Genomic DNA, 15,076 nt, shown 5'->3' on the forward strand with positions numbered 1-15,076 from the left:
AGGCTGCCATTAGCGATGCTCCCACAGGCTCCTGATAGCTAGTTCTGGTACAGTGCCATGCAAAAGTGTACACAAGCCTGTTTTATATCAGGCTTTAAAAATGCTTTTTAATGTTTTAATTTTAACATTTTAACAAACTGAACTGCAAATTAATCTACTGACATATAAAAAATTATTTTCTCCTAACTTTTTTCTGCAAAAATCGACCACAAAGCCTCGTTTTTAGCACTGCTAGCAAAATCTCCTGTGCTTTTCAGTCCTCATTGCTTTTAAAATGTTCAGTATAGAATATAAAACAGATGAAAATCCAGAGAATTTCATTAAATTCAAGCATAAATGGCAATGTTCAGTAACACCCTGTGACTTCTTATATCCTCAAAAAGTCTAAATATGCCACAAAACCCTAATTTAAAGCTTGGCTGACATGGTTTAAATTTAAGGCATCAAAGTTAAACTGAAGCTTAGTGTTTGAGAGCAAGGAAGCTAAAGTCTATTCAGTTCATCATTAATTCCAGAGATACTTGTCAAATGTAAATAAATTCATAAATTTGAAGTTTTACAGATCTAAAAGTGAATAAATTCATCCTTGAGTCTAAGTGAAAGTTTGTGCCAATCGAAGTCCTTCGGGAGTCCTAGAGATATTTCTTTCACAAGAATGGGATATTTGGCAGAGTCAAAATGCAGCAGCTAGTTATGTAAAGCTCAGTGTGCTCATATTGAGGCTAGACAGGAAGCGGAACATCAGTTCTGTGAGGATTCTTGTTGGCAGTTACAGAATCACAGCAGAGCTCCTTTTGGACAGATTTCATCCCTGACTTCCACCTTTGTGACTGAGCGTCCTCATTTATAAGCAAACATTTTTTCTTCAAACTATTTAAATTTTTTCCTCCTATATCTATCTGTCTATCTATAGATAGATGTGTGTGATCACAGTGAAAAAGGAGAAGGGTTAGAGACCCACATCCATATCCTTTGGTGGGCAGTGTGGCAGCCATATGTCTAATTAACACACTCGAGCAGAGTCGGTAACCTTGTATCCTGCGTGCAGGAGAGGAAGCTGAGCCTCAGCACTTTTGCTCAAAGTGTTGGAATCAGTGACCGAAAAGCCTTTAGGGCACGTTGAGCAAACTATAGCACTACAAGGCGGGGAGTACATATAATGTGACACTTGCACATCACACCAGTGTTTCTGCCTCAGTGCTTTTTATTAAAGGGGCTTCTGCTGGTTTATGTTGGCCTTGTAAACATTTAAACATGGTTTTTGTGACACTATGTCGTCATATTTGTCCATCTGCTGTCCTGTGCTGTCCCACTTTCCAAGCATCGATTGAGTGAGTGTCCGTCAGATCAGATGGTTCCCCTCCACATGGCAGTGCAATTGATTTCCTGACAGGAAGCGTCACTCTTAGCCTCTATACTGTAACTGCATCCACTTAAAGTGCTTCAGTGTTACTGAATGACTGGACCTGCGACACGGTTTCCAACCTTCCCCTCAGAGTCGCATAACTAACACAGATACAGGAAATCCGTGTGTAGCTTTAGTCTCATGACAGTTTGTTCCAACTGTAGCAGCAAAATGTCCAGTACCTGACAAACTTGAACTAACTGAGTTTTTAGCTGCCTCAGGCCTCATTCAGATGAGATTCACAAGGGTTTTATTGTTATGTTCTCTGATCACTTTCTATAAATATCAACAGCCAAGATTGACTCCTGGTTTTCTGTTCATGTAGTTTTTATTGCACCTATTTTCTGTCTTTTACCTACATTATATTAGTGTATCAATGCAGACAGTTTTCTCCAAGTTGAAAAACCACTATTACCACTGACGTCTAACCCAGACTTAGGAAATGATATGACAGGCGAAAGAAATAAAAGTTATCAAGAGAGCAAAAATAATTCAGAATCTTTGAAAATTAACAAAGTTAATTCATATACAATATATCAGGGAAATACTGTACTTTGTGTAATACAAATTTGTACCAAAAGGTGTTGCAATAAATCATTGTAGCCTGTATTTGGATTATGGATTAACAACACATTTTAATTACAACGGAGGCCTTCGCCTCAAGGAAATGGGGTAGAGGTAAAAAGAAGCAAAAAACCCCCATCAGAGCATAAAGGTACAGCAGCACACAGCATTGCATGTGTACTCTTTGTGTACTTCTGATGTGCACCAATATTTCCTATAATTCATAGAACATCTTTTTTTATAAAGACTTATTAAAATCCCTCCACTAGTTCTCTAATCTGCCCTGAGTTCACCTGAACAGAAACACAGTAACAATACAAAGTGATACAAATGGTTTCATAACCCTACACAAATGAGCAGGGACAAGGAAGCAGTGTGAGAAAGGGTTACCATGGTGCGACACTGAGATGTGTAATTTGGCAAGAGGTCCTCGTGAATGAAGAACAAAAGAGGGCATTATGTGTAATTTTAAAGCAGGGCTAGGAGTGAGAGTGATAATAGAGTTAATACAATAATGGAATTCGTGCCACTATTTGCCTTCCTGGGAATCGTTCTGTCAGTAATATTTAATTCAAGTCAGTTTTATTTATATCATACCAAATCACAACAACAGTGCTTTTGATTATAAAGTAAAACCCTGAAATAATAGAGACAAATATGTGTAACTTTACTCGTGAAGTCATGTGCAGATTGCAAGGAAAGTGACAGTTTCCTGTCACACCTGTATAATGCAAAATGATACCAGTTTTTAACTGAAGTCTTCCAGCTTTTCACTCACTGTTTCATGTTGTTTTATGGGTCACATGTATTATCATCATGTAAAGCAGGTTTTCCCTTCCAGCACATATTTTCTATAGAAAACACCCGACCATAATCCCACCGAATATTTTTGCACAGACCAGATTTTGTACAAAAAAGTTTCACTTTCACCTTTGAACTTTAGTATATTTTGTTCCTGTTTCCTCTTTCTAGATTGATGACTACACTAATTCAAATTATAGTTCTAATTCAGCTCTGCGATTAATTAATAAAGCAGTGAGGTGAAGTAAACAAACAAATATAAAGAAAAAAAAAGAGAAGTTAAAAGAACAAAGACGAAGCTTTCATCAAAGCAGTAAACATTTAAAACGTAGAAAATGTGCAAATTTGCTAGTTTAGATTCATTAAAATAAGAAAATAAATGTTTAAAAGCGAAAAAGGTGAGCCATGCCTGGTGGGACTGAGCTTGGTTGTCATGGCAACCATTCCTAGGCAGAGCTAAAGAGAGAAACAGAAGCATCGGAGGCAGAGAAAAGAAAAGAGGACAGGTCCATTTTGTTCTCAAGAAACTGCTGTAGAGACTGACTGTTTCTCCCCAAACTCGAAAAGCTCACTGAAGGAAAAAAAGCTCTTTTTTTGTTGCTGTTTTCTGGGCAGCATTCCTCAGTGAAAGGGACACTGAAAACAGGTCTGTAAATAACTTCTCACCCACTGACACTTTGGCTGCCTGACCACAGTTAGTTAAGAGGATGAAGAGAGGCTTTGAAGTTAGGCCCTCCTCTGTGGCAAGTTGACTGTGATATCCACATGCCTCACTGGTCATCTCAGTAGCTTTGCCGACAGAGCTGTTTACCAGATCCTTCACACTGCTGAAGGAGAACTCAGCAGATACACGAGGGGTGGGGAAACAGGAATTTATTGCGTAGTAGAAAACCTGTACCAACTGCAGTGATAATTATTAATCGGGTAGAGGTTCTCTGTGAAGACACAAAACAGCAGCAATAAGAAATAATACAAAAGACAAAAGAGGCGCAACTACAACACCAAGACACAAAAACACAAAGAGACTCGAACTTACGAGAACAGAGATTAAAACAAGAACAGACTCTGATCAACGCCAAAACAACCGCAAAGAGATGCACGACATTCACAAAGAAGGCCAAAGCAACGACACATACACAAAATATCTACGGAGACGCAAAGCAAGCAAAAAAAAAAAAAAAAGATATACTAAAGTAGCAGAAAGACATTCAACCACAAAATGAGCTCAAAGAATATATGATGAGAAAGATTAATAACCCTGGCTCTTTCGCATGACATTTGAGAAATTGTTGTTAATATAAGGACCTAACAGTGTTTTACAAAAGCCCAGGTACATCTTTTACATCAGCTTCCACGTTGCAGAGGAAATATGCTGACCTAATAACTTGCTTATGGGTTACGTCCAACTGTGTCCTAAACTATCTTAGGAAACATTTCTTGGGGCAATGTCGACACCAAATCCTACACACATCTAATGGAAAACACCTTCTCAATAGAAATTTAAAAATCATCCACAGATGATCCACAGTTACACACCACACAGACTTCATAGGAGACGATAATGGTATCTTTCCACTAGTAGCAATGGCGTCACAAGGACAAATATAGCCGATGTAATGCAACGGTAATTGATTTCACAACCAGCTGTCTTACATAAGCACGACAAAGTGAATAATAGAGCTGGTGAGAAAGAGCCTGGAAAAAGGCAGAGACGAGGGGATGAGACAACGGCGTGAAAGAAAGAAAAAAAGGTTAAAGAGATGGGGCAGGGGTTCAACCACAGACATATGCAAGAGGGGCAAGAAGAGAACTAATGTGTCAAGTCTGTTTAGAAGAATGGACGAAAAACTAAGAGACAGAAAACTGTCAAACAGCTGTGACAAATCCTAAATTCAGAGAAACAAAAATATGCAGAGACAAAGTACCAGTAAAGAACACCACACAGACAGCTGCAGCCAGTGCTGGGAACATCACATTTATACTCAGACCCACAACAAACTGTTAACTAAAACTAAATATTCAAAGTTTAAAAGTCCACAATGTTTAACTCTTTTTAAGTTGAGCTAACACGTCTGAAAAAGGGATTCCTCTTTATGCTTTTAGTCTACTTGAATGAAAGAGATTGTTTAACAAGTTATTTCAAATACATACGTTACATTAATTTAAATGCAACTACAATCAACAAACTCTACATTTCTGGAAACGTCTGAAAGAGCAGACGATACTCTGCTAAGAAGCTACACTATTTGTTGCAGTTATTTTCCCCCTGTAAGATTTTATTTTTCAATTATCAGTGGGCCAAAAATATAAAATTAGCTTTAACCAAATGGTAAATGGTAAATGGCCTGTATTTATATAGCGCTTTACTAGTCCCTAAGGACCCCAAAGCGCTTTACATATCCAGTCATCCACCCATTCACGCACACATTCACACACTGGTGATGGCAGCTACGTTGTAGCCACAGCCACCCTGGGGCGCACTGACAGAGGCGAGGCTGCCGGACACTGGCGCCACCGGGCCCTCTGACCAGAGGTAAGAACTAACCTTAATGAGCCTTATATGACTGGCTTTAGGTTTTTTTTCTTCTCTGTATTCTGGGTCCAGTCAAACTTGAATTTGAATCTCCATAATGATACATTTTTAAGCTAAGTTTTTACCATCTTGACATTTTCAAATCAATAGTAACCATATTTAGATGAAAGAGTGAAGATGGTGAGTGACACTTGCTCACACCTACTTTGAATGCCTAATATCAACTTAATGATGTTATTATTTTAAAAAAGGGGCACCAGTAATCTCAAAATAAAGAGTGACTTTAGCTACTTGAGAAAATAATATAGATTTTTCAATCAGAGCCCAGCAAACAGAAATATTTTGGATAATGAACTATAAGCTATCCTTATATCTCAAATATATTATGATGACCCTGGAGGCAGGACTGCAACACTTTCTATGCAGACAAATGAGAAATTCATTCCAAGGATTTATTGAGGTGAAATCAGGATAAAGTGCTAATCCTTGAAGATTTATTTTTATCCGTTACATCTTTAAGGCTCAGAGCTCACAGATACTCTAAACATGTGCATAGTTTGGGTAAAGTTGTCATTTTCACTGGATTATTGGTCAGTGACGTTCGTGTCTCTGTATTAGGGTTTGTCTGTTCAGACATTAGACAGCTCACACATTCTGTGCGATACGAGTTGATCTCCACCAGACTGTGTTGGAGTCTGAAGACCCACAAAAGTGCATTCCCAGTTGACATAAGAATTTATAGTTTTATTCTTAGATTACGTTGAGCTGCAGTATCTGTGTCACATCCAAGCAGCTCTGCTATCTTCTGTGACTAAGTGCAATCTCTCAGCTTAACCAGTCACTTCCTTTGTTACTTTAATATGAAGGTAACATAAAGTAATCTATTACATATTACTGGTTATTTACTTAATGATACATTGTTTCCATGTTACTCCATAACGTGGCTAAACTGTTGCATAATTACCAATTAAAATTATAAACAAACTACAGCGGTGCTTCTCAATTATTTTCTCTTACGTCCCCATTAGGAAGAAGAAAACATTTTGAAAACACACATCCTGCTGTGTGCTGTGTGTGTGCACATGCTCGGTGCAAAAAACCCTGCCACCTACTGTAGTGGATGTGCAATTGCACTTTATTCTAGTATTTATTCTAGCACGGCAAAAAAAGCATGTTCCCTGGGGTCACATTATTACATTAGTCCAAGACTACAGTCCATGGTGGCACAAATCCCGGTCCTATGAGGACAAACATGTGATCTTTCTGTTAGTGTTTATGTTCAAATGCAAAGCCCACTACACGACAATTAATTGGGTATCATATAACTACTGAGATTACGCTTTTCAACAGGCAAACAAAAGCCTTCATATGAAACGGACAAAAAAGGCGTAAAAAATACTGGATTCCTTTGAAAAAAGAGACCCTGAAATGTAGAAACAGCTGAATAGTTTTAACAGCTTTCAAAACATCCAGAATAGTTTGATGTTATTGAGTGGTCATACAGGGGTTTCCAGTGAGCAATCTAAAAAGAAAGCGTTAAAGGGGAGATTAGCTAAATTTAAACAGTTTCTGTTTCTATGGGCCTCGCTTTAATCACACCCTGTACAGCAAAACAATTTTCATGGTTTTTTAACTTCACTTCACAATTTATATAAACAAAAACACCTCGGTCATGGTCAGTGTTTGTTATACTATGAGCTCTGACATTTTATCAGCAAGACAGCTTAAGTACCTCTGAAGTGCAGCATTGATGAAAAATAACTATCGCTACGATTACAGTTTTTGTCTAATTCTGGTATTCATAGTGACAAATATGCCACCATTATTGTATTAACTGCATATAACTCAAACCCATTTTGACATATTTCTTCTTAGTTTAACAAACTGGAAAACTAAGTGTTGCTTTTCTATAAAGATGAAGGATGATGAAGATGAAATGGTGATAATGAGGCAAAGTGATTACGGAGGAAAAAGGAAGACAGGCAGCTATTCAGTGAGGAAGCAGGACGAAGGGAGGTGTTGTTGTCTGGTCTCTGTTCTCATATTAATGCCCCTCATGGCTCTGTTCCAGTGGCTCCAGAAAGGTCACATTCAGCCATTTAATAAACTAGACAGGAGGGGAAGGAGACAGGGAGGAAAGAGGTAAACAGACATGTGGTCTGGAAGAAGGCTTGACTGACGGTTGTGTGAATGTTGTTTTAAAAGAACTCAGTTTTTAATGTGAAGACAAGTAGTCAGAGATTCTTCTTCTGTTTTCTTTCCTCAGTGCTAATAACACCAAGCAACATGTAACTTTAATGAGCATAAACTCTTTGATATTGCTATTAAAGCCCAAGCTAACGAAACAAAGAAGAGTCTGGGTCTGTGTCCACTAAGGGGCGTTTTATTCTTTTGCCTTGAAGCACTAATGACCTCATTTTCGAAGTGTTCCTCTCAAGCACTTGCTAATGCTAGGTTACAAAAGACTTTCCTCCAGTACGCAACGAGTGTAGCTATGATCCAAAAGTTTAACTTCAACTGAGAGTCCTGTGGCACAGTGGAAAATAACCTCATTCTGATTTGTCCTTGTCTTCCTCTTTAACTCATATTAGTTGGACTGAGGGCAAGTGAAAAACTGTCCTGTGCCCTGACCCTTCTAAAAGCTGAAATTGGATGCCGTGTCCTACAGCCTAAAGAGACACTCTGTCACGTCTAGCTAGCTCAGAATACAGCACCTTAGCATCTTACTGGTTTTAGCAGATACAATCACTGTCTTTGTCACTCATTTCTTGAAAAAAACTATAGGCTATATGTTTTATTCTCAATTCCAAACTTTATAATGAAGTGATATTTTTTTTACTGCTGGCTTTGTTTTTATTGATCTAAACTAAAGAAAACATTGGGGTGAACTATGCTGCACATTTTGTAGTCTGCCTTAGTGATATTGTAGTTTCAATGCGGGACTATCACATTGTTAAGGTATCCACTGTTAGTGCAGTCGTGGATCATGAGTTTATTATCTACACCTGCTTTCAGTTTGTTAAATCTTTTTCCATTGTGATTTTTTAAAAATGTCAGCCTTTTACTAATTAACTTATATTTGAGCTTTCTTTTTAAACCCTTTTGAATGCTGGTGGTCTGAGTACACCTACATTAGGAAAAAAGAGTCCAAAACAATAAAACTACATAGTTCAAAATTAATTAAACTATAATAAAATGTATATGGCTCGTCTCTATACAGTGATATTTGTTTCTCTATCAAGTTTTGACCTGATAGCATCTTTGCTATGGTGAGAACAAAGTGACTGAGGTGGCTAGCACATTTTTGTTTTCTAGTAATATTAGATGTTTTTGCAAAAGACTGAAACAAGAATTCTTACTTTAAAAGGCTGATGTGCAGCAGCGTATTCCTCTCTCTTCAGAGCCATGGCGGGGGGGGGGCACAGTATGACAGGTTTTTGATGGGGCTCCCACACAAACGCAAGGCAGGAGATGAAGCATCGCCAAATATGTTTCCAAACCAACTTCCTTCCATGCCAAAGACTAGAAAGTATGGTGCAAAACCTTCCAAACATGTCTGTGTCTTGTGGCTGCACGTTACTATGCTATATCATATTTGGTGAAGACAGGACCCCAAAGAAAGACTCTTATTCAGGAAGATATCAAATGAAACAATCATTTATTGAAGGTCAAACCAAGTCCATAGAAATCGCAGTAAAATTAATCTGTAGAATGAAGGTAATTTCATCATGCCACCATATCTCCATCTAAAAATGAAAGGTTTGCTTAACGTATTTTGATTACGTTTTATGAACAGGTCATAAATTCGTCAGTTAAATTTCATTCACTTGTGTAGTGTCAATTTATTAATAGTTCATGAAGTTCAAATATTTGAATTTGGTAAATCAAACAAAATTCATGTTAATTTTCTCAGAGTTAAAATTAAGTAACGTGAACGTTTCATAGTTTGTGAGTACACAAAAACTAGAAAATGTCACCACATGTTGGATTTCACACACTCTGTTTGGAAAGCTCTTTTGAAACAACCAGTTAAAATTAATATTTGACTCAGTGTCCCATTAAATCTGTTTAACCTGTACTGTATTGTAACAGACTCTAACAGCGATGTTAGTGCTGAATGTTGTAAAAATCCTAAGTGTAGCAACTTTTATACATAAGAAATTCCATACAGTACTGTAAAATTAAATACATTTGTTTTTTATAGTTAATATAAAAAGCTTACTGTTTAAAATGAACAGATATCTTAAATATATTTAAGATAAATTAAACAGTAAAAGGCAAAAATTGAGTTTAGTATTCGTGGGCGTTGCTATTTTGTTGTTCTGGCTGTAAAACTGCACGCTTATTTGGTAACAACTTTAATCATTTAAGTCCCGACACCCCCGTCCAACCTGGGCATTGTGCCGCCTCCAGCCAGGCCCCCACCTGAACCAACGTTGCGTCAGCCTCCTGCTCCCGCTTCAGCTGCTGCGTGGTCAACGGGAGCCATCCCCCTCGGCTGGCTGTGGCCTGAGCAGTAGCCACGCCCAGTGCCTCCTGGTCCCGGTTCTCCTGTTGTTTCGAGAGGGGCAGCCGGTGTGGGCGCAGAAGGATGGGTTGAGCAGAGCCGGTGTCGATGGTGTGCTGAACCAGCTGCGTCTGCCTGCAGTCTTTGTCACTAGCGGCGATGATGTCCACATTCTCGTCCAGGAGGCACCTCAACCGCTGGCACTGGTCAACGGTGAGACCTACGCTGCTGCGCTGCCACAGGTCATCAACAGCTTGGGTTGTCTCGGTCGAGGGAGGTTTGTCTGGCCTAGAGGCTGGGGCTGAGGCGAGTAGAGATGGTCCAGAGCCACCGGAATCCGAAGTCTGTTGAGCGGCAGCTGCCTGAAGCCCGGCTTGTCTGTCTGTGGTCCCCTCCGTTCCCTTCTTTTGGCCGCACTGGAGGGCCAGAGTCTCTGTACCAAGAGTGATAGCCAGCTTCACGGTGTCAACACAGGCCCCCCAGCGGGTCAGCAGATCAAGGCTGATGATGCACTGGTCTTGGATGTCAGCAAGCCAGAAGTCATGCACCAGCTCCAGATCCTTCACTCGGATCCGCAATGGTTTCTTCCCCCGCATGTCAGTCCTCTCCCCTGTCACCGTCATCAGCTGGGTGTCGGTGGGTGACCAACCCATCACAAGTGGCCCGGACGTCCCAGGGAGCACCCCAGGTTGTATTAGGGAAATAGTAGACCCCGTATCCACCGGAGCCCGGCAGGGCTGGTCCTCAACACAGCAGCTCAGGTAGAGTCCCTTGATATGCCCGACTCGGCCCACCACCGTGCATTGTTCTTGGAGGGGGGCAGGAAGCTGGAGCGGTGGTCCCCTCGCTACACCGCTCCCGCTCTTGTTTCCCTGAGGCCGCATAGTTCTGGTCTTCGGGGCGGGCGCCAGGCAGTCGCGTGCCACATGGCCAGGCTCATCGCACCGGTAGCAACGGTCGGTCTGTCGATGGGACGCCCAAGTTCGAGGCATGGCCAGGCGTCCGTGTTGGCGCAGTCACTCTGGAAAGAGTCCTCGCAGAAAAGCATGCAGGCTAAGCTCCTCACGGGCTGCTGCTGGGAAATCCGGGTAGCCACGACAAGCATACAGCAAAACATCCACTGCAAAGGTGCCCAGGCTCTCCCCCGGCCGGATGGTCAGATGCTCCCTGCTCTGATCAGTGGAGTGCCGCTGCCCAAATCGCCTCTTGATGCCATGGTGAGGGCCTGGAGCTCATGCTGCTCTGCCGGGGCTAGGTCAAGGAGTACCTGCAGTGCATCTCCTTCCAATGCTAGCGCTAGGTGCGTAGCAGCGCTCTCTCCACACAGAAACACCAAGGAACACAGCTGTAACTAATCAGGAAAACTAGATAGGGAAGGTAAAACTAAATACCAAACAAACAAGAAAGGGCTTACCAAAATAAAACAGGAAATAAGTAAACTGGGGAAATCACTGATTGAGACTTTTACAATGGAAGCGTGACAGAAGGGAGGAAGGGTAAACTGAAAGAAGGAATACCAAAAATATAAACCAGCAATCAGCAGAACTTAGAAGTTCAGCACACAAAATACTGTGTTAGACATCCAAAACCACAACATACATACTTAATTCTTGTTTTTAAAACATTAAAAAAAAATTAACTTGTGATTCTATACATGAAGTTTTTAGGTCCCAGTGACTTTCTATATATTCTGTGCCATGAAACACATGCCCAGCACTAAGTGACAGACTCAGTAAACTGACGTAGGCATTCAGCTCTGGAGAATTTAGTTGAGCACCAGACACAAAGGCTGCAGTCTACTCTGTGCTCAGAAAGTCACCTTCTGTCACTGCCACTAGCACAGACAGAGCAAGTCATATATTTGTTTTGACTGGTGAAGCTTTGCTTAAAAAACGCTGCTGCGATGATGTGTTTTGTTTCCTAGGGTGGAAGATTCTTTCCATGTTAAGTAGTAGTTCTGACATTGTAAGGTCACACACACCCACACAAACACACACTTCATCAGCGTCCAGGAGCAAGTGTAAGTGGCATCTGGGCTTTGTCTCTTTAAGGGTGTTGGATAAAACGCAGAGATTATGCTGCATGACTGCCAGAGAGAGGAGAGAGGCTGCAGTAGAGGACAAAAGAGGCTGGAGAGAACGAAAAATGAGACAGAAGGGATCAGACGCAGAGATGATGATGTCACGGTCAGGGTGGTGCTGAAGGGGATTTATCCAAATCTCATTAAACATTTTGGATATTTCATATAGTTTTGGTTTTATGTTATATTTTCAGTATCTATTGCTTTGATATTTAATCGATTCATGTAACTGAAATTTGAGAAAATTTGAAAAGGAAAATGTCAAATAACACCTGCTGCACATCTATTACTGAAAATATTAGGAGTTGGTTTGACAAGGCAGTTAGCTGGTGACCATACCTGCAGCTTTGTAGGGTCACCTACAGAATCCATACATGCTTCACCAAAGCCTGAAAGTGGTTAGCATTTACAGACAGCAACACAGTGGCAATGTAATTACAGTGATCAAATCCTGGCTGGGGCCTTTCCTTTTTTGCTCTTTGCCTGCGTGGGCTTCCTCCGGGTGCTCTGGCTTTCTACTGCAGTCCAAAGATGTGCATGTTAGCCTAATTGGTGATGAAACTGGCCATAAATGTGAGGCAGAGAAAGTCCTTAAAGTGTATAGAGTGAAGTACTTTTTGAAATCAAACTGTAACACAATTCTGTCAGCCGTGCATGCAGCTGATTTGGGCTGATGGTTACCAGTGAAGGGCATTGCATCTCCTCAGTTTGTCTTGATAGTGCTATTTAATGTAAAATAAATGCAACAAAGCCTGCCAGTGCTGAGGCCTGCAGTATCAGCTAAATTAGCCCTGAGCCCTTTGAGCGTGGGCATGCTCCTCTGTGTTTCACTGTTGGTGGACTGATGTCAACATCTAGCACTGTTAATCTTCTGATGCTGGCTGAGCCCACTTGCAGGGTGTGTTCACGTGTCAGTGTCTGTTGGCTTCCTTGTGTGTAACTACGTGCTGTGGCCGTGTTGTAAAGCACAATAAGCCTGCTTGATCAGACCTTCACGTAGCCCTGTTTTTCTTGCAGCGTGTGTACTCCCAAGCTCCACTTTTAAAAGAGGAATCGCGGTCAGTAAGCATCTATGTCCACTCCAATTGTGAATGCGTTTTTGTTACTTTGCAAAGTATGATCATTACAGCGATGATCATACTTTTCCTCTTTATTCCTCTCCACTTTGGTTTACTCCTCGGGGACTGACATACAGAGTCTAGAATTGTGCAGAACCACACACTATGTAAAAGATGGACATAGTGTCTGTGCTTTAGCCCATATTTTATAGTGTATGCATTTTAAGCCTCAGTGTTAGTATTTTGGCTACAGCCATGTTTTTGGAGCAAGCATTAGCCATATTTGAACAAGAGCATGGAGCGCTATCATACCTGCTAACTAACTTGTTAGAGACCAGTTGGCATGTGTTTGGCTGCTGCAACATTTTCTAGTATTTACATGTTTACAGTAGCGTTTCAATACAGCATGTTTTTTTTTATATAAAAAGTGGGCGTAATCATAGCAACATCACTCACGGATTTTGAACAAGAAGCTTTAACATTAGCATTTTGGTTGCTAGTATATTGTGCTTTCGAAGCCAGAAGCTAGTCTATGAAACATGCTCCAAAAGCTACCAACAAGCATTTACAGAAGTGTACATTGATGTTTAAGAAAAAGCATCACTTTAAATTTAGGGCTCAGGTTTAACATGAAATGCATTCTTGGAGTCATTTTTTGTTTAATTGTGCTCTTGAATTATTTTTGGATAAAACTGCCATGTTTTACCCTTTTGTTACAACCAATATCACAAAAAGAGAAGGCAAAAATATGCATCTACAAATGTCATAAATGCCTCCAGTGGATCGACTGACTCACTGTGGGGGATTTGCTCTTAGACATTTCTCCCAGGCTTTTTAAAATTCTGGTCATTACTGTGCTCTAGATTCTCTCCCCCACTGTATATGTAAATTTTGTCTCTTTGTTTCCAAAAAGTGATAGAAATACATTTTTCATTGCTGTTAAATTTTTCAAAGGATGGCAGCAGGTTTGTAGCAAAGCTGTTTTGCATCATGATTCCGTCTCTGTTTCCAATCAGCTCCTCATCTGTGAGCAGCTCTGTTTATTCCAGGTCAGCAGAAACATTTAATCAGCGATCCGATTCCTCCCAGATTTCTGAAATCATCCGGTGAAGGACGTCACCGCTGCCGTCTTCTCACAGAGATGCGAATGATTGTTTTATTTTAACTGTTGTTTTAAGGTCAGCTCCACAGCGTGCTCTGTGTGATGAAATGCGAGCGTAACCTTAGATGTGTCTTTTTCTGCGTGTTGCCATGGTGATTGCAGGTTGCTGTCCAGGATGGCGGGGATGAAGGAGCAGCAGTTCACGGAGGAGAAGCCCCTGCTGCCGGAGCAGAGAGGAGTGGACTCAGACATGGTTAGTCGACCTGTTTATTTACCGTGCGTTCTCTTTGTTGCCATTAACCTTCCTGTCTTGTAGCTGATTAGCGTGCGCAGGACGACGTCCTCAGAAACTCTTGGCATATTATAACGGAGATGTTTGTGCTCATTAGCTGTGATGACTTATAATTAGACAATGAGCTTGTTTACCAGTGGAGGAGGAAATTAATGAACTCCATCCAACCATGACTCTTTGATAGCAGCACTGTGAGAAGATGAAAGCTCATTTAAGAGGAGGGAAAGAGAGAGAGAGGGAGCGGTGCAGGACATAGAGTGAAAAACAGCGAATAGGCAGTAGGTGGTTACATAAGAGCCACTTATTCCAGTCCACTTATCCATTAAATAAGCAACAGGTACAAGTTGTGGCTGAGTCAGGGGCGCTTGAATGCCTCTCATTGCAGTAATGATAAAAATGGTATAGACAATACCAAATGAAAAGTTACTTGAAGAGGCCAGATATGAGCAATTTCCTGGTGAAGTGACTTTGTGTTAATGGAGAAGAAAGAAAAGAGATGAAGGATGCTTGAGCCAATACAGCAGGGCAGGTTCAGAGAAAGAAAATTGATTGCGCACCCTGATTGGGCAATTGTGACAAAGCTGTTGTGATCATCATAGAAACAAATTGGCAACAACATCAATCAAACCCAGAAGAACACGAAAACAAGCATAAATACATGTGGACAAGTCCTGTGCTTCAGACAGGCCTCTTATTTGTACTGGAGGAATCAGAGAGGCGGCAAATAAAACCAC

At 40.8% G+C, this 15,076-nt stretch overlaps 1 protein-coding gene across 5 annotated transcripts in view; it reads left to right on the forward strand.

Annotated features, from left to right (window-relative positions):
* Nucleotides 1-15,076, forward strand: part of ndrg4 (NDRG family member 4) — a 61,314-nt gene that overhangs the window by 13,085 nt on the left and 33,153 nt on the right. For all 5 annotated transcript variants that reach the window (XM_005947674.3, XM_005947678.3, XM_005947677.3 and 2 more), the window contains one exon: nt 14,213-14,303. In XM_005947674.3, coding sequence (XP_005947736.1) covers nt 14,213-14,303 — 91 coding nt within the window. The remainder of the gene's footprint in view (nt 1-14,212; nt 14,304-15,076) is intronic.

This window comes from Haplochromis burtoni, unplaced genomic scaffold, assembly GCF_018398535.1.
Source record: "Haplochromis burtoni strain Fernald_Lab_line unplaced genomic scaffold, NCSU_Asbu1 Contig_545, whole genome shotgun sequence".
NCBI classification, from domain to species: domain Eukaryota; kingdom Metazoa; phylum Chordata; class Actinopteri; order Cichliformes; family Cichlidae; genus Haplochromis; species Haplochromis burtoni.